Source organism: Calliphora vicina, chromosome 1, assembly GCF_958450345.1.
Source record: "Calliphora vicina chromosome 1, idCalVici1.1, whole genome shotgun sequence".
In the NCBI taxonomy this organism is placed as follows: Eukaryota; Metazoa; Arthropoda; class Insecta; order Diptera; family Calliphoridae; genus Calliphora; species Calliphora vicina.
Window position 1 is genome coordinate 39,159,912 of NC_088780.1, and position 18,911 is coordinate 39,178,822.

At 32.6% G+C, this 18,911-nt stretch overlaps 1 protein-coding gene across 1 annotated transcript in view; it reads right to left on the reverse strand.

Moving 5' to 3' along the window:
• Positions 1-144: 144 nt before the first annotated feature.
• The window catches only part of LOC135958505 (GATA zinc finger domain-containing protein 14), a 78,075-nt gene continuing 59,308 nt past the window's right edge, over positions 145-18,911 (reverse strand). The window contains exons 2-3 of the mRNA XM_065509412.1: positions 1,862-3,349; positions 145-727 (exon numbers count right to left, since the gene is read on the reverse strand). Coding sequence (XP_065365484.1) covers positions 276-727; positions 1,862-3,008 — 1,599 coding nt within the window. The 5' untranslated portion in view covers positions 3,009-3,349 and the 3' untranslated portion in view covers positions 145-275. The remainder of the gene's footprint in view (positions 728-1,861; positions 3,350-18,911) is intronic.

Genomic DNA, 18,911 nt, shown 5'->3' on the forward strand with positions numbered 1-18,911 from the left:
TGGAAAAAAATTAATTTTGTTTATCTAAAAATATTTAAAATTTGTATTTTGAAGTATAATTTGGTGAAGGGTATATAAGATTCGGCTTGTTTTAAACCCAGGCTTATTAAGAATCTCGTTATGTTTTCCGAAAAAACTAAAGGATTATTTTAACGCTTTTTTAATTTTATTTCATATTTTCTTCACAATATATTTACATTTTATTAATTAAATTAACTTAATTTAAACCATGCTATTTACAACTTAAGTTTAATAGAAAACAACAAAACTTATTCTTATGTTTCATCATCTCCCTCTAAAATACTTTCAGCATCCATTGAATCATTGCAAATTGAAAGCTCTGATTCGGTATCTTGTCGACTTTCGCTTAATTCCCTTAATTCTTCTCGCTTTATATCGTCACATTCATCGTCATTTGTATCGATATTAATGGTGTCTGTTTCAGTAGTTGTTCCATTTGGATTGGTGGTTATTTGTGTTTGCCTTAGCAGTGCCAAACGTTGTTGGGTTATTTCCAAATGATGTTTTCGCCATTTGATGCGTCTATTTTGGAACCAGACTTTCACCTGGGCCTCTGTTAGTTGCAGTGTGTGCGCCAGATAGAGACGTTCTGGCCCCACCATATACTGTTGACGTTCAAATTCGGCTTCAAGTCTTTCCAATTGTTCGGGTGTGAAAATGGTACGTACACGTTTGTTCTTGAGTGAGGACTTTTTGCCATTGTGATCTAAAATAGGGAAAAGAAAAATATGGCAATGAAAATAAGGATATAAAAAAGGGGATAAATGATTTCAATATTTAAATATAGTTCCAAAAAATTATATTCGTTAAATTGAAGCTTAATTGACTAAAATCTATTCTCAAAAATTAACTTAATTTAATGACTTTTGAATAGAATTGAAACCGGGTTAAACCAGAACCTCGATTTTTTGCCTATTTTTGATCTATGTTTGTATATCGTGATTACTAATTAATATAGACAATATGGATATCTAATGATAGACATTTCAAAGTCCTTTGCAACGACTTATAAAGGCCATATTAAGATAGACCTACAATGGGTCGAAAGCGGAAAAATGTTTTGAAACACAAAATTAAAAAAAAACAATTTTTTATTTAATATAAAAAAATTTTAAATTTTGTTTACCTAAAAATATATTACTTTTATTATAAAAAAAATTTGGGGTAAAAAATATTTTTCCCGATTTTGAACCATTGTAGGTCCGACTTACTTTGGCTCTATATACGCCCTTGCAAAGGTTTTTCAAATATATATAATTGGATATCCATATTATCTATATTAATGACTTAGTAATCCAAATATATGTAGATAAAAAATAGGTCAAAAATCGATGTTGTCCTGATTTGTTCCTTATATCTCAGCCATTCGTTGGCCGATTTTCTCGATTTTAAATAGCAACCTAACCGGATCTATAGCGGATATTCCTTATATCTCAGCCATGTGGGCAGATTGTCTCGATTTTGAATTGCAACCGAGCCGAGAGAATTCCCGATATATTCGGAAAGATGATTTCAACATACAGACGGACATGGCTATATCGACTTCGCTATATATAACGATCCAGAATATATCTACTTTGTGAGGTCGAATATGAAAAATGTAGAAATTTCAAACGGAATGACGGAGTGTATTTTGGAGCCTGATACAGTAATCGGAAAATTTGTATGTTTGGCTAGAAAATTTGTATGAAAATAACTAGAAAAATATTTAAACATTTGTTGACCTTTTTAAAACCTTTAATTTTATGCTTGATTTATTATTTTATTTTTCACCACTAAACATTGTTATGTGAAAGTTGTTCAGAATACATGACTACAATAATTATCTGCGAAAACTCACCTGACTTTAGTTTATCCCTTTGAAAACTCAAACTCGTCTGATGGGCATGTTGCTGATGCAATTGTTGTAGACTTTGCAGCGCCGAGGGTGCACCATTGGCAGCTGCAGCGGCGGCTGCAGCAGCTGCCGCAGCAGCAACAAAACTATTTGCTCGAGCATGCTGTTGATGGGTCATGACGGGACTGGAGGCAAACGAGACTAATGAAGGTGTTGAGACCACCACATTCGTGCCAGACACATTTGCCATGGCCGACGGTAAATAACGATTCATTAAAACGCTGGCAGCAGTTACTGCTGTTGCATTAGTATTATCACAATTGAAACTATTTACAGAATTGTTGACGGTGGTGTTAATGTTAATGTGGCTGTTGTTGCTGTTAGTGGAATTGAAACTATTGCAAATATTCGACTTGTTCGCATTCATGTTACTAACATCTCTATTGTTGTTGTTATTATTGTTATTACTAGAGTTAAGAGAATCGCGTTGTACTTGATGGGGTTGTTCATGAGGTTGCTGCTCATCGTCAACATCGGAGAGTGGTGTGCTGTTGGTGGGTGGTTGTTGTGTACTGTTGTTGTTGTCGGGGTGGTGTTGGTGTTGGTGGTGGCTGGCACAATTTAATGATAGGTTAATAACATTGTTGGTGTATTCCTTTCTTGTATTCTCCATGGCACTCTTTTGTAAACCTAAAATGGCGGCTATTGTAAAAGATTTGCCAGCATCAAGGGTTGTATTTGCCGTTGCTGCCGCCGCCGCTTCAATTAATTGCTGTGCATGATGATGATGATGGTGGTTTTGTGAATTACGATGGCTATGATGGTGAAGTAGCTGATTATTATGATGAGGTTGATGGTGGTGGTGGTGGTCTCTTTGTATATGGGCTGGTGAATTATGAGAGTTCAAATGTTGAGCTGCCAATTCAATTACTGTGTGATTGTGTGTATTCTGTGGGTGATGATTCGCTAACAAGGCTGGGTTGGCATGTTGCTGCTGCTGTTGATGCTGATGATGTTGTTGAAATTGTACATGACCATTTGCAATGGTTGAGGCTAAGGTGTGAGCATCGACAACATTATGGTGCGTTGCTTGCGAATTATGCAGCGCCAGAAAATGTGACAATGGATTTGGATGATATTTCTGTAGCATTCTTGGTATGACCGTTATCCTGTTGCCGTCCACTAGAGTTAATAATAAAGTGTCTCCTTATTTCACATACACTCACTAGTAGTCCCCTTAGTAAGAGTATACGACGATGTTGGCACTTTGGTGTCACTTTTACATTTAAGCCTCGCAGCAAATTATCTTCATAGCTTTGGTTGGAAAATCTTTGGATAATTGTTTCAACTGCATGTGATTTTTTTTGTTGGTTGGTTGGTTGGTTTATTTGTTTTTGTTTCCTTAAACAATGGTAGTTGTAGTCCGGTACGGTCAATGGTCTTGTATGGTGCGTTTTATGGTTTGCATTTGAAAAAAGCACATGAACTACTCTGTAATGAGACAAAATAGGGAAAAAGACACAATTAAGTTTTAAGTTTATCAATCTAAACTTCACTAAGGTGGCGTTATATGTTGTTGACCACTCACTCTATTGTTTTGCTTAAGAATTTCTAGAGACATTTGATATGCAATTGTTGGTGGGGACAATTAACTTAAACCAGGTGGAAAGAAATGTTTAAATGTCACAAAATGCCATAGACTTATTTATAAACTTAACAATTATAAAGAAATTTTACTATAAATGCATTTGTAAATAATATAAACTAACAGAATTAGAACTAAGCCCTGAAAATCTACGACTGGCAAAAAAGTTATGTTAGTTGCCATCCCTAATGTTATTCAAAATAATGTAGAATTTATTAATTTGAAAATTAATTACCTAAATACAAATGGAGGAATGAAGACAAATTATTCGTGTATATTGATCTTTAACGTCTATTCTGTAAAATATCCCATCAAAAACAATCATTACAAAATAATGAGTTAAAATTATAATATTATTTTATTTCATTATACGGTGATGCCATTGGAGGCAAGTACTTATCACAAACGCTTACAAATACGGAGAAAAATATGTAAGTCAACACAAATAATGTATGCGGAAAGAATTGCAACAAAACAGAAAACGCTATATTTTTTCCTAACGTTGAACCAAATAATATATGCATGTATAAAAATTTTATAAAATAGTACATTGTATTAATTTAATGTAAGCAAAAAAAATTATCACATCCATGGACTTTTGTGGCAGGTTTGAAGGATTTCATCTACAGGTGTTTAAAATACTGATGTTCTCATTTTTGAGCTCTTAAGTATTTGAGTGTGATAAAGATTGAGTAAATAAAACTTATACACACTATTCCAGCTATAACTAATCCTTGGGCCAACAAATTATTATTATTTTTAACCCCTTGTGGACCAAGACTTTAAATCGTTGAAAAAGTCTTATTTTTTATGATATATTAAAAATAAGGACTTCAGAAAGTTATTTACAAAATTTTAACTTTGTGGAGGACCTGCAAGGATCCGAAAGGGACCTGGTACCGTTGGGCCAGCATCAGCCAAAAGATAAAAAAACTCATTATTTTTTGTTTGAATTCTATTAATATATTGATTAGTTTTGTAACTTTTATAACATTTTCTATTACAAGTCTATTTTACCAAACAGTATTTTTTATTATTACAAAATAAATAAACACCACAATGAGAACATAAAATAATTCACCGTTATTCTGGGTAACCGAGTTTGCCAATAAGCAAAAAAAATATATTATTCTTCAAAGTACTTTTGGGCAAAAAGGGTCAAAATATGTTTTGTTTCCATTTTGTAAGCTTATTATTGTATCATATCATCAGGTTTGGATAGTTTTACTACGAGCTTCATCGCTGTAGCGTGTAGTTCATATATGTGGATACTTGACGTAGGAGGAATATAAGAGCATGTGAAAAATACAGTCCTAAATTTAGTTTTGACACTAAATTTATTAAGGATTATTTCTTCTGAAGAAAAAGAGTTGAGACGGCAATCAAAACTTCGCCACCTTCCTTTCCAACTCTATCGCGTCTATAAATTGGGAATTTACTGCACATTATTTCGGAATTGTGGATCCTCTTCTCAGGTTTATCACGGAACAATGTTTCAGTTAGAACTATGATGTTATGCTTTTTTTTTCAGTATCTTTTTTCTTTATTGAATCTTTCTTTTTAGAAATTTACAAATAAGTATTCAAATCTTAACCTAAACTAAAACTAAAGTTGTTATTGCCGCTGCAATATCCAACATGAGTGCTCGTTAAATGATTATCTGGCCAGATCCAGTGTTTCCAATCGCCTCAGTCGTCTATGACCCTCAAATGACAGCAACTCCCTGGCGAGGGGGTTTGGATGATCCATTAGTTTTGAAATGTATTTTAGACTGGAGAGTTTGATCTCCTCGCATATTATGGGGACATTGAGATCCCTATGGATATTACTATTGCGAATGTACCATGAGGCACCTGTTATTGTCCTTAACAGTGCTGACTGCTTTCTTTGCAATTTTTCAACGTTAGATGAGGAGGCTGTTCCCCATAGCTGAATGCCGTGTAGCCATATCGGTTTTATAATTGTTTTGTACAAAAGCACTTTGTATTCCAAGTCTAGAGCAGACCGAGGGCCAATTAACCAGTACAGTTGGACTGACTTTAATTTTATTTGCGTAACCTTGGCTTCAATATGGTGGGATCATGTTAAACGGCGATCAAGATGGATACCGAGATATCGCACATGGCTCTGTTCTGGGATTTTGATATTATTTATCTGTATGGAAGGGCAACTTTCTCGTCTTAAAGTAAATGTAACGTGAATACATTTTGTTGCATTGACCTTAATTTTCCATTTGTCCAGCCATTTTTCCAAATCGCCGATGTGAGACTGGAGTTGTTCAGAAGCTATTACGGGGTTTTCATGTGTACTTAAAAAAGCGGTATCATCCGCAAATGTAGATGTGTGAGTCAGTGCGCTCGTGGGCATATCTGCAGTATAAAAAATATATAGGAACGGCACTAGAATACTTCCCTGTGGTACACCAGCGGATATTTTTCGACGTGTTGAGATCACATCCTTTGATCTGATTTGGCAGTTTATGTACGTTCGCAGGTAGTAAACTAGTAATTTTGTGTATTAGTCCATCATGCCAGACTTTATCGAAGGCTTGAGATATGTCAATAAATAATGCGGAACAATACTACTTGCTCTCGAAGGTTTTCCGAATAAGTGTAGTTATCCGATGTACATGTTCGATAGTATGCTCAATGTCAAAGCTTTGAAGATAAAATGACTTTAATTTTGTATTCATGCCACGAATAATTTTTAGAGGCTTGGGTGTTACAACTGCAGTAAATGGATTTATAGACTGATTATTATCATTCGAGTTTGTTGTGACGTTAGAGGAAGTAGACGGTAAAGGAGTAAGTATTAGTTCAGGAGGATGAATATTTGTAGTTTGATCAGTAACAGAAGGATTGACTGTAATCGATTTTGGAGGAACCATTATCAAATTAGCAGGAGCCATGCTTGTATTCTGATCAAGAACAACATTCGCGTAAGTTGCGATATCTGAGGATGGAGTAACAACAATTGGATTTGGAGAAACTGCCATTGGAATTTGACCACTATTTGGAGTTTGAACTATGTTTAAAATTTTGATAAGTTGCCCGGCTTAAAACAGTAAAAATAAGCTAAAACATTTTTTAATGAAATTCTGTTAATATGTATGATTAATCTGAATCACTGAATAATTGTCTGCATTGTTTTAGATGATATAATCATATTGTAAAATATAATTTTCATCACTAGAATTTCAAAAATCATCTAAAATTTTAAAATCAGTTAAAATTCCAAAAAAAAATCGTTAATTTAAAAATCGCATAAATTTGAATCCTCATAAAAAAATCCGCATAAAACGAGACCTGAGTGTACATGCTAAAATAATTAAAACTTAAAAAAAAAAATTCAATATGGATTTTCATAAAATTAGAAAAAGATTTGAAGATTTATCGTCACACTGTTTAAAAAGCCATTAAACAGTATTAGGAAGACAACATGAACATTGAAAGAAAACCTGGGTCAGGATGAAAAAAGCTCTAACAGAAGAGCACCGAACACTTCTATAAGAAACGCAGAAACGTTTTACAAAAATTGGAAAACGTCATTATATGGAATTTCTCAAGGAAAAATAACGAAATGTTATATATTTTTGGTCCGATTTTGATGAAACTCAAGAAAAGTATAACATGATATCTAGTATTTATAATAACAACACAAAAATTAAAATTAACCCTTTATTTTTGAGAATTTTTATATTGAACGGTTTAAGTTTAATTTAACTTAAAACAAGTATGTTTTTTTTTTTGACTCACTCTTTAATTCATAACCAGTTCAAAAAAACACCTATAGCTTAACTATTTTTTCTAGGTTTCTTTAAAATTAGTGTTGCACTTTTTATCTCGTTTAAGTATATTGAAACAGTAGCAAGTAAAACGAGTTAAACATGCGAATTTGATTTTAATTTGATTTACAAAACACCTAAATAAATGGACTCATTTTAAAACGAAACAATTATTCGGAATACAGAACAGAGCCGATAAAGGCTAGAAAAAGAATATTGATATCATAGCGATATATTATTCTAACAATGAGCTACTTATGTTCCAAAACAGAGATATAAAACATATTTAAAACCAAACTTTTTAGAACAATTTTTTCCACTCCCGTAAAATTTATTAAACTGGACTTAGCACTTATATAACTCAAGCAAACCTTATGTTGTTATGCAGTATGTGTAAATAAGTACTTATGTGTATCAAAATAGTTTGTAAATATCACAGCTAAATACATCTTCATTTAGTTAATTCTATTTTCTGAAATATTTTATGACAAGTAATTCAATTGCAACACCTTGGTTGTAGTATGTTCTCCAGACAAAAACAACAACAAGTCTTCAAGTGCCTCAAGAGGTATTTGCACTTTAGATAATTTCACATACACTCGAACATTTGTATGTCAGAATGTACGGAATATCGTAGGACACTTGAGTGACTTTACTACAAAATGTTGTGGTTTGGCCAAAGTTGTCATTCGTATAACTTTTTGCATAGATGTATGTAAATACGAGTAGTACACGCATACATATGAACATTAGGATGGTCACTTCTGTATGGAATCAAAAAATTTCTTCATATCGAGACCTAACCGCAAAAATATCTTGAGTGCATAACAACAAACTTTACAGGAGAAGCTTCTTCTTGTGATTGTTTGCATGTTTTAATTCAAAACGATGGGGATTTGACCTTAAATTGTTTTTACTATAAAATTGAAATTTCAGATTATGTAGACGATTCTAAATTAACGATTTTCATTGAAAAACGACAATCGAATACATGGTTGGTTAAGATATTTTCGCTGTTAAGGCTCGATATGTATTCCAAAATAACCATATTTTCATTTGGTATCATTTAAGTACAATTCCGACGCTTGGAAATTTGTTCGATTCATATGACAACATCAGTTTTGTAACCCCCTAATCTTCACATCTTGTCACATAAGTATAAAGATACATACATACATATCTACATATTTACTATAAGTATCTATAGTAAACTCCCATGTAAAGAAGGTGACAATAGTTTAACTTTAATATCAACTTACTTGATTATAATACGACTATGTGTAAAATAGTAATTATCAAATGACATTCTACATGTACATACATGTAATGTATGTATGTAAATATGTATGTCCGAGTCTTTAGCATTTAAGTACATACCAGCCCACAGCTATTGTAAAGTGTTAATATGTTTAGGATCTTAAGTATGTTGTACCATAATAATGATATGGAAGTAAGTGCATTTAATAATTTAATGGTGTACGGACATATTACTTATCTGTAAATGAATTTATGAATGAATTTTGTTGATATTTTTAAACGTACTAAGATTTGTTTGTTGTATAAAGGTATGAAAATTACTATTGGTATATATTTAATATAATAGAAATGTTCATATTAAGGAGTGAGATCGAATAAAACTTAACATACATAAATGTTAATAAAAAAGAAACCACTAAACCTAGTTTTGATTTTTTTGTATTTACTTCAAATTACACTAGTTTACAAATCAAACATTTTTGTTTGCTCATGGAATGAAACTTATATTTTTTAGAAGAGCTAGGGACGATAGTTAATTGACCATATTTTGTTTCCCCCCTATACGTCAAATTATATCAAAATTTTGAGATATATGGGTTTTTATTTTTCACCTGCCCTGAGTACTACTAATGCATACTGTAGTGTATCAAATTGTGGTAATTAAGTATTTACATCGGTTTTAGGTACTCAACGCTCTGGCGAAGCTACTAGATACTTTCAGAGTTGTATTTTTTTTGACAAATTCCAAAAAAAATTAACGGGAAAAAATAAATACTGTTTAAAACATTGGTAGGCAAAAAGAGGCATTTAATTTTTGTGCTTTTTTGGGTAAAAAATAAAATATCCACAACAACATCAAGCAATTGAATGAAATGTGTGTATTTTTACGATCTTTTTTACACATTCGTTGTTTGATGAAAGTCATCGTAACCTGAACAATTTGAACGCCTACCATGGGTTTAAAAGTACATCTTTCCTGTAGATAAACGTTAACAAATCGCTATTAAATACAAAACTCTAAAGTAAAAACTATTTTAAAATATCTTCTAGAAAGTGTAAAATAAACCTAGACCATTTTTGTTTTATTTGCGGAGAAATAATTCAGTCAAATCTAGATTTTCCTATAACACAAACACTGCAAAATGCTTATTTACATTATTTTGGATTGCCCGTGTCAAATCAGTATAAAAAGTGGGTCCTTCATTCGATTTGCACAAATTGTAGGCTGACACTCAGTTCCTGGTATTCAGGTAAAAAAAGGTCATTGAAATTTGGCAGACCAATGATGTTGAGAGAACCAACTAAAGGAACCAACAGAAAGGATTGTTACTTTTGCTTAACAAAAACTTTTGGTTTCAATTCCAAATACAACAAGTAAGAAAGTATGGTCGGTCAAGCCAGACCATATAATACCCTACACTAAGTAAAAGAGCAAAAACATTTTTCTTTTAAAATTTCAATAATTTATATTTTTGAGTGGTTTTCGGAAGTGGGCCTTATATTGGGGCTATGCCCAATTATGGACCGATCACCATGAAATTAGGTCCTGTGATTTGTGTCTATATAAAAGTTTACTACCCAGCAAAAAATATTATGGATTTGAAAGCAATAAATATGAGTACTGCATCTTCTACTGCTACATTAATTGCATCCTAAAATTATTGCCTTACAAAAATGATTTTGGAAGGCATACATTAAGCTATTCGTATAGGTGGTGAAGAACTTAGAAAAAAATCAGCGCTTCTTGTTAGGCAATCACTGGGTCTGTAAGATTTGATTGCTTCTTAGCAGCTCTAAAATCTATGTGCACAATTGTTTGCACATATTTAATTCGATGAAATCAGGTTAATTTTAAAGCTGTGAAATATGGTTATTTTGGATTCCTTATGTAAAGCCTCTACGCGAGGAATATCATGTAATCTTTCATGCGAAGTGGTAGCAGTATGCAAGTGCTCTCTGCCTTACAAACCTGCTTCCGAGGAAGCACCATTTTTTGCTGGGTATGTTGAATTTTGTTAGTATACCAACATTTTTAAGCGATTTATGCACGTTAAAGTGATTTTCGAAAGCGGGTCTATATGGGAGCTATGACTAATTATGGACCGATCGTAACAAAATTTGGTGACATGAATTTTGTATATATAAAACTTATTTGGAGCGCAATTTGTGGAGATACATTTATAAATTAAACATTTATGACCGATAAAGTCCAATTTCGGAAGGACATTTGTATGGGGGCTAGGTGAAATAATGGAGCGATTTCAGCCAGTTTCAATAGGCTTGGTCCTTGATATGTACCAAATTTCATCGAAATATCTTCAAAATTGTGACCTGTACTCAGCGCACAAGGTTTACATGGACAGCCAGCCAGCCAGCCGACCAGACGGACGGACGGACATCGCTTAATCGACTCAGAAAGTGATTCTAAGTCGATCGATATACTTTAAGGTGGGTGTTAGACTAATATTTTTGGGCGTTACAAACATCTGCACAAACGCATAATACCCTCCCCACTATGGTGTTGTAGGGTATAAAAACAAAATAAAATATGCCAATGTTTCATCAGTGACGAAACCAATACCCCATTCTGAAGATTTACCAGTTCCTAAACCACCAGACAGAAGTGACGAAAACCAATTCCTTGTGGATGATTCGATCTACATTCCCCATAATAGTGAAAGCGAGCACTCCAGTTCTGATTACATTATCCACAATGACAACATTCCACACATAATAAATCAACCAGAATTAAATGATCTTATAAGAGATTTACAGTTGTCCAAATCAAAAGCAGAATTGCTTGCTTCCAGGCTACAACAGTGGAAGTTGCTTAGTACAAACACAAAAGTATGTATTTATTGTTCTAGAAGTGATCCTTATGCAACATGTTAATGGACTATTTGCCGAAATGAAACAACCATATAACCCTGAAGAATTGCGTCTTTTTATCGATTCTTCGAAAGCAAGTCTTAAAGCTGTCCTATTGCACAATGGAAGTACAAAACCGTCCATTCCAATAGGACATGCAGTAAATTGCAAGGAAACCTATGAAGTAATGAGTAAATTAACTGAACTAATTAAATATAAAGACCACCAGCAAGACAAGATCACTATAAAAAGAAAAAGTGGACGGCGCGCAGTGAATATATTCCAGGTAAAATGAATATTAAAAATGTCAGTTTGTTGTAGGTTTAATGAAAATTTTCGTAAAAGCTTTAGATAAGACAAAATCAGCATTTCAATATTTATGCAGCGTGTTCCCGAGTCTTTCTGAGGCTAGATTAAAAGAAGGGATATTTGTGGGTCCTCAAATAAGAAAAATTTTGGGTGATACCAAATTTGTGTGTCTCAACATCGGTTAATATGTTGAAAAAGCAGCATGGACATCGGTTAATATGTTGAAAAACAGCATGGAATTCTTTTAAACTTGTTCTTCAAGAATTTTTGGGGAATAAGAAAAGTCAAAATTACAGAGATATTGTTGCGAATTTATTACATAATCTTGAACTGATGGGTGTAAATATGTCCTTCAAAATTCACTTTTTATATTCTCATGTGGATTTTTTCCCGGAAAACCTCGGACACATGAGTGACGAACATGGAGAGCGTTTCCATCAAGATTTGAGATTTTTCGAGAGGAATTAAAAGGATTTTTTTAATATTTTTTCCGAAATTAGAAGATCTAAATACACAAATCCCCATATGTTTCAATACATGAGCAAAAACCTTGTAAACTTGTGTTATTATTACAACTTACAAAAAATATTAATTTTATAGTTCTAATCAATAGTAATGAATTTATGAACCTTTTCCGGAAACCCTTCCATTAAGGTTTTTATAGTGCTTTCTGTCACTTTGTTCGAACAGGATACCTTTTATGTACTCTTCAATTCTCTTTTAACAAGAGCCTAATATCTCTCCACTGGCCTTAGTTCCAGGCAGCTTGGAGGATTTGCCTCTGTTGGTACAAATACCACATTATTGTTCTTGTACCATTCACCATAGCGACACACAGTGGTTTAAATGGTGCAAGGTTTGTGGAACTTCAGAGGAGTAAATAAAGGATGTTTGTATAAGTATTTGATATTGTTGAAAACCTTAGGACCTTTAGATTGATATTTTAGTAAAATTAAATAATTTTATAAAGTTTTGAGACTTCATTTACCTTAAAAACTAAAAAAAAATTCATATGGTGATTTTCCACGTTTTTAAACCTGCATTGGCTATAGCTAACCGGTCTGCTTTCCTACCGAATGTGTCGGGAGCTCTTTTGAAAATGTTTTCTATTTTTTTGGCTTTAGAAACATCATTTGGACCATTCCTTTTACCTGAACCAGGTTTTCTATCAATGAACATGTTCTCCTCATACTGTATAATACCATTGGAATCAGTTTGACGGCAGACCATTGATTGTTAGGCCAACTTTTTGTATGACCAAGTTGGGATTTGTTCAAAATATTTAATAATTTTAGTACGCACTTTTTTTTGGTCACTCATTTTAATCAGATTAACAACAAATGAACGTAATTGACATTAAACATAATAACTGACATATTTTTCAAAGGTAACTTGAAAAAATCAAAAATACTTGAGTTAAAAGTTTTGAGGAAAAACGTGTGTTAAGGTTTTTTCGATCTCACTCCTTATATATACACTGACTCAAACATTTGTCCATACACTCATTATTATTTTAGGATAATATTCTGGTTGAATTCATATCTTTTGTTTAAAATTAGATCCTATTAAAATAATATAAAAACAATTAAATATATCAGTGAAAGCTCCCATCACTCCGTCGAAACAAATGGTCTGCTCAATAACAAACAACTATTACAAATTAATACAAATTGTTTATAAATGTTCCAGTTTTTCAATACAAATTTTAAATGTTTGTGTGAAAATTCGTAATAATTCGTAATAGTTTTTTGTTATTGAACAGGCCAATTATAACTTTTTCAAATGGCGTTTTACGTCAATCATATTTGATATTTGTGAACTAGACAGCTGCAGAGCGCTATACTTCCGTGTGAAATACTGTAGAACCGTTCTCAATCTCAACAACGAAGTGGACGATTTTTAGTCGAAAATCATCATGAGCGTCGGACTCATTTTCACTTAAGCGGTTACGTCAACAAGCAAAATCTTCGTTTCTGGGGCACTCAAAATCCACGTGTGATGCACGAAAAGCCGTTACATCCACTAAAGGGTACTGTGTGGTGCGGTGTTCATGCGGGAGGAGTGATTTTACCGTATTTTTTTGAGGACGCCATCGAACGCTACAGGGCCATGATAAACGACTTCTTACTGCCAGAATTGAACGAGCGGGTACTTGGTGAAAACGTGGTTTCAACAAGACGGTACAACCGCGCATACAGCAGAAGCCACAATGGATATTGTGAAGGAAGCATTTCCTGGCCGCGTAATCTCCCGTTTTGATTTCACACTCTTCTCTCATTACATGTGAGAAGAGTGTGATTTGGGAGCATCCTATAATATAAACCGGATTCGTCGTCATTGTAGATTTGGTGAAGAGTCAACCCATCTAATGCCATGTCGACGCTTAAATTTCGTCAACCATCCTTCACTAGCATTTAAACCTGAATTGGTTTGATAAATTTTGGAATACAAATGAATGGCATTTGATCGTAAATCGCTGATGATATTGGAAAAAAATGTTTCCCTTTGTTTTACAGACCACGTATAAAGCATTTTTTTCATTCATGGGTACTCAGCATTCCTTAAGGTGCAACGTTTGTCAGGGTCACTTTCTGTTGTACGTACGAACTTTTTTTATTGAATTTTCTTGCTTTATAATGCGGTAAACCGAAGACTTATGTAACTTGTAATTCACGCAAATTTAATCTCAACTTTTAATTTTTTTAAAAATCTCTAATTTTTGAGAAATCGTTGGCTTTAAAATATGTTAAACTTTTCCCATATTAAGAGTCACGAATAAGCTGACAAAATTGAAGATCAAAATCATCCAAAAAAGTTTAATATACCAAATGACAGGGATTTTCCTTTTTGGTTATAGACATTGTAATCAAATTAAAAAAAAAAAAACAGATAAAAGTCGCGAAAATAGAAGCCTTTTTTCGTAAACTGTCGTGATTTAGCCGTCACGATAACCGGGACGTCGCGATAATAGGCAGTCGCGAATACCGAGATTGCACAGTATCGGAAGGTAAACGGAGGAATTTCAAACAACATAAAAAATTTTATGAAAAAAAAATATTAATTCGCACTGTTTTATAACGTCTCGATTATGGCGAAAAACTGGGTTTCTTCAAACTTTAGGTTAAGATATCTCGAAAACCTGAAGTGATTGCCAAATTCGGATTCAGCGCTGCTTAAACATTTAGAATACTCCCGTCCTAAAGTCAATGTTGTAAATTATAAACTCTACATATGTATATTAGAGTTACAGTTGAACAAGTATGATGTATAATAATCGATAATCAAAAAATTAATAGAAAAGAAGTACCTAAACGAACTTTTAAATTATATAGCAAATTGACGAAAATAAAAACAAGTTTTGCTTAGCTGAAAAGTTGTTATGAAACTCAAAACTCTTTTTGAATATGTTTAGTATGTAATTTCATTTAAATGGACACATTTCAAAATTTAGGCTAGGTCGAAGGGTTATTGAAATTGTCCTATAAACTTAAATGTTTAATGAAATTATTTCTATAAATTGGGATCTGATCTGAATAATTCCTGATTCATATTTGAAACTGTAATAAACCGAAAAGGATACAATTTTAGAAAAACAATTACATTTTGTGTTAATTAATATTTACTTATTAATTAATATCATCCGAAAGACAAGAATTCTTAACATTCTTCTGCATCAAATGAATTACAAAATTATTCTAATTAGTGTTTACATACAAACCTTTAAGGGAATTTATTGTTATCCAAAATTATCTCCAGTATATTTAGGGTTAATCCAATTCGTATTTCTTTATGTATTTAACTAAATTTTACACATATTATGAATATTTATTTGATTTCTTTGTTTAAGTAAATTTACTATTCCTTCATGTAAATGTAAATATAGATGTAATTAAATTTTAACACACCGACGGATATTTCAATAGAAATATAAAAGAAAAGTATCAGAGCAATAAACCGTTGTAGAAATTATTTATAACATTCAGATTCAGATTGCGATTTATTTTATTAGGAAAACATTAAACGTGTTAACGCGAGCTTATAACTTTTATAACTGAAACGATTAAAAATTGTGCTCATTGTTAAAAAGGCATCATCATCATATGAAACAAGTGCAGGCAGTCTGTCGTCGACTACATACAGCAGCATGCTAGTTGCCCGCCTGTCTTCCTGTTTGTCGGGGTGTAATAGAAAAAGAATCCTTCGTTAGGGGTGGGTGTACGAATTGTACCGAAAAAAAAACTGAAAAACAAAATTAAACTTTTTTCATACTCTTACGAACATATATTTTTACATATAAAATTGTTGCTCTCAATTTTTGTTGTTGTTTTTGCTGTTGATTATAATGTGATAACATCATTATCAACAAACGGTATGATGACCGACCAGCCAGCCAGCCATCCATCCAGCAATTCATATTGTTATAACGAGAACAACAACAACAGAAATAAGGACCCTTTAACTCACCCCGTTTAAACAAAATTCTCTGTTAGGAGATGATAAAAAATCCTGTTCATATTTAGAATATAAACCTATGAAAATTTACTTTCACACACATTCACACACATACATTTACGCATGTAATTATGTCAATGTGTGTGTCCTTTATGTGTGTGTGTGTTAGATAATTTTATTATGTTTATGGAGAGTAAATTACAATAATAAAATTGCTATTAAAGCAGTCTGTTTAAAGAAAAAAAATATAAATAAATTAAGCTAATTATTTAATTATCTGTAATTAGTTAATTAATTTATTTAGGCTACTCAGAATTGTGATTGTAATTTTTGTTTAAAAATTTCAAATTTTTAATTTTATTACTTTGTTGAAGATTTTAAATATTCAACAACTTCTTTCAAGGTTGGCTACCGATATGTAATGGTTTAAAGGCAATGGTAACGCCAATATTGATTATTTCGGTAACGGAATTTCGGCAACAGTATTTTAATGACAACGGTAATTTCATCCTGAATTAAATCTATCTATATATATAAAAATGGATGTTTGTATGTGGGAATGTATGTATGTATGTTCCGAATGAATTCAAAAACGGATGGACCGATTTTGATGAAATTCAATCTTGAGAATAGCCTAGCGGGTAACACTGTGAAGTCAGATTTTTGATTTTCGGTCTGTGGGCGGAGGGGCGGTTCAAAATCAAATATTTACATTATACAGCTAATGTCATCTATATATATAAACAAGTAAGAGAGCTATATTCGGCTATATATACAATTTATTTTTTTACAGTTGTTTTTTTATTTTTGGAAAAATTTTTTTTTTAAATTTTTGTTTTTTGAATTAAAATTTTTTTTTTTAATTTTTAAATTTATTTTTTTAATATTTAGCGAAAAAAAACTTTTAACGGTTTAACATACTATGGTATTATATACGCCATTGCAAATATCTTTGAAATATCTATCATTAGATCTCCATATTGTCTATATTAATGACTTTGTAATCCAGATATAGGTAAAAAAAATAGGTCAAAAATCGAGGTTTTCCTGGTTTTTTCCTTATATCTCAGCCATTTGTGGACCGATTTTCAACAGGCAGACAGTCGGACATGGCTTAATCGACTCCGCTATCTATAAGGATCCAGAATGTAGAAAAATGTAGAAATTACAACCGGAATGAAAAACTTATATATACCCTTCTCACGAAGGTGAAGGGTATAAAAACTGCTGGACCGATTTCGGAATTTCAGGGAATCTTCAGAATATCCCAGCGGGTAACACTGTATAGTCAGATTTTTGATATTCGGTCTGTGGGCGGAGGGGCGTGTAAAAATCCAATTTTTACATTATACCGCTAATGCCATATATATATTTCATAAAAATGGATGTGTGTATGTATGTTCCGTATGAACTCAAAAATGGATGGACCGATTTTGTGAACTTTTCACGGATTCTTCAGAAAAGCTTTTTTGGTAACAGTGTAAAGTAAAATTTTTGATTTTCGGTCTGTGATAAACAATTTTGTTTAGGTGCATGAATAAGAAATTTCCATATGAAATCTACTTTTAATAAAAAATAACGGTTTTATTCAAATAAAATTTGATTCCGACAATCACTGCTTCACAAATGCGTCACAGTGCATCTTCATCGATAGCTGCAGAGACACCTCAACAGCATATCGAAAGACTAACTAGAAGGCAATCGCTCCCGGATTGACTGTGGAAACGTGCAATTTTGGCATCAAAAAATTATGATGTTAACAAGCTCGATGACCAACTACAATTGAATGTGCCTGGCGAAACAATAAAATACAAATCGTTTGACACAGTAATGTACGAAGAACAAGTCATCAATTATCCTACTGAATTTTTGAATTCATTGGAATCAGCCGAAATGCTACCACATGTATTAACATTGAAGGTTGGATTACCGACTTTTTCCGACACTGTATATTAAAATCGAGATCGAGATGCAATATAAAACAGATGTTTTCTAAAGGCCAGCAACGCGGACCGGGCTCAGCTAGTTATTAATAAAATTTACACAAATTTGAATTAAGCTTAAATTAAAATACCACCATATTATATTTCAAATTCTGTAGAATTGATTGAATATACGCAATTATTAAAATTTAAAAAAAAAATAGTATTTTAAAAATTATTTATAGAATATCGGTAACGGTATTTACGACTATATCGTTAACGGTAGCTTATCGTCTGCCATGCACTGGCAACTAACTTTTTCTATAACGAACATATTCAGCTGGTAAATTTTTTTCGGTATTTATAAATTTATCTACTTTTTCCGGAAATTAGTTTTATAGATTTTATAGTTGCTTTCGTTACGCCTAAAATCGGACATGTCCTGGAATTAATGAACACAGGAAAGGTGTGTTCTTTAATTATTTTTTTTTACAAATGCCCAATACCTTTCCACAGGTATTGCCCGATAGACTAGACGATAGTGTACTTGACTATCAATCCAAGGATTGCGGATTCGATTCCTGCCAGAGACTCTGTGTGTTTCTGCAGACAAGCAAAAAGCTTCGCAGTTTGTGTTTGTTTTAAACAAAAAAAAAAAAAAACCGAAGTGCTGGACAGTTGGGTGGATTTGCCTCCCGTGATACAAAATTTACATTATTGTTTGAATACAACTCAAGGGCCTTTTCTCCGTAGTGGCATGATGTCTAATCAGGTTCAGAAATATGAAGGCACTCTGTGCTGTTTCCTCCCCTAATA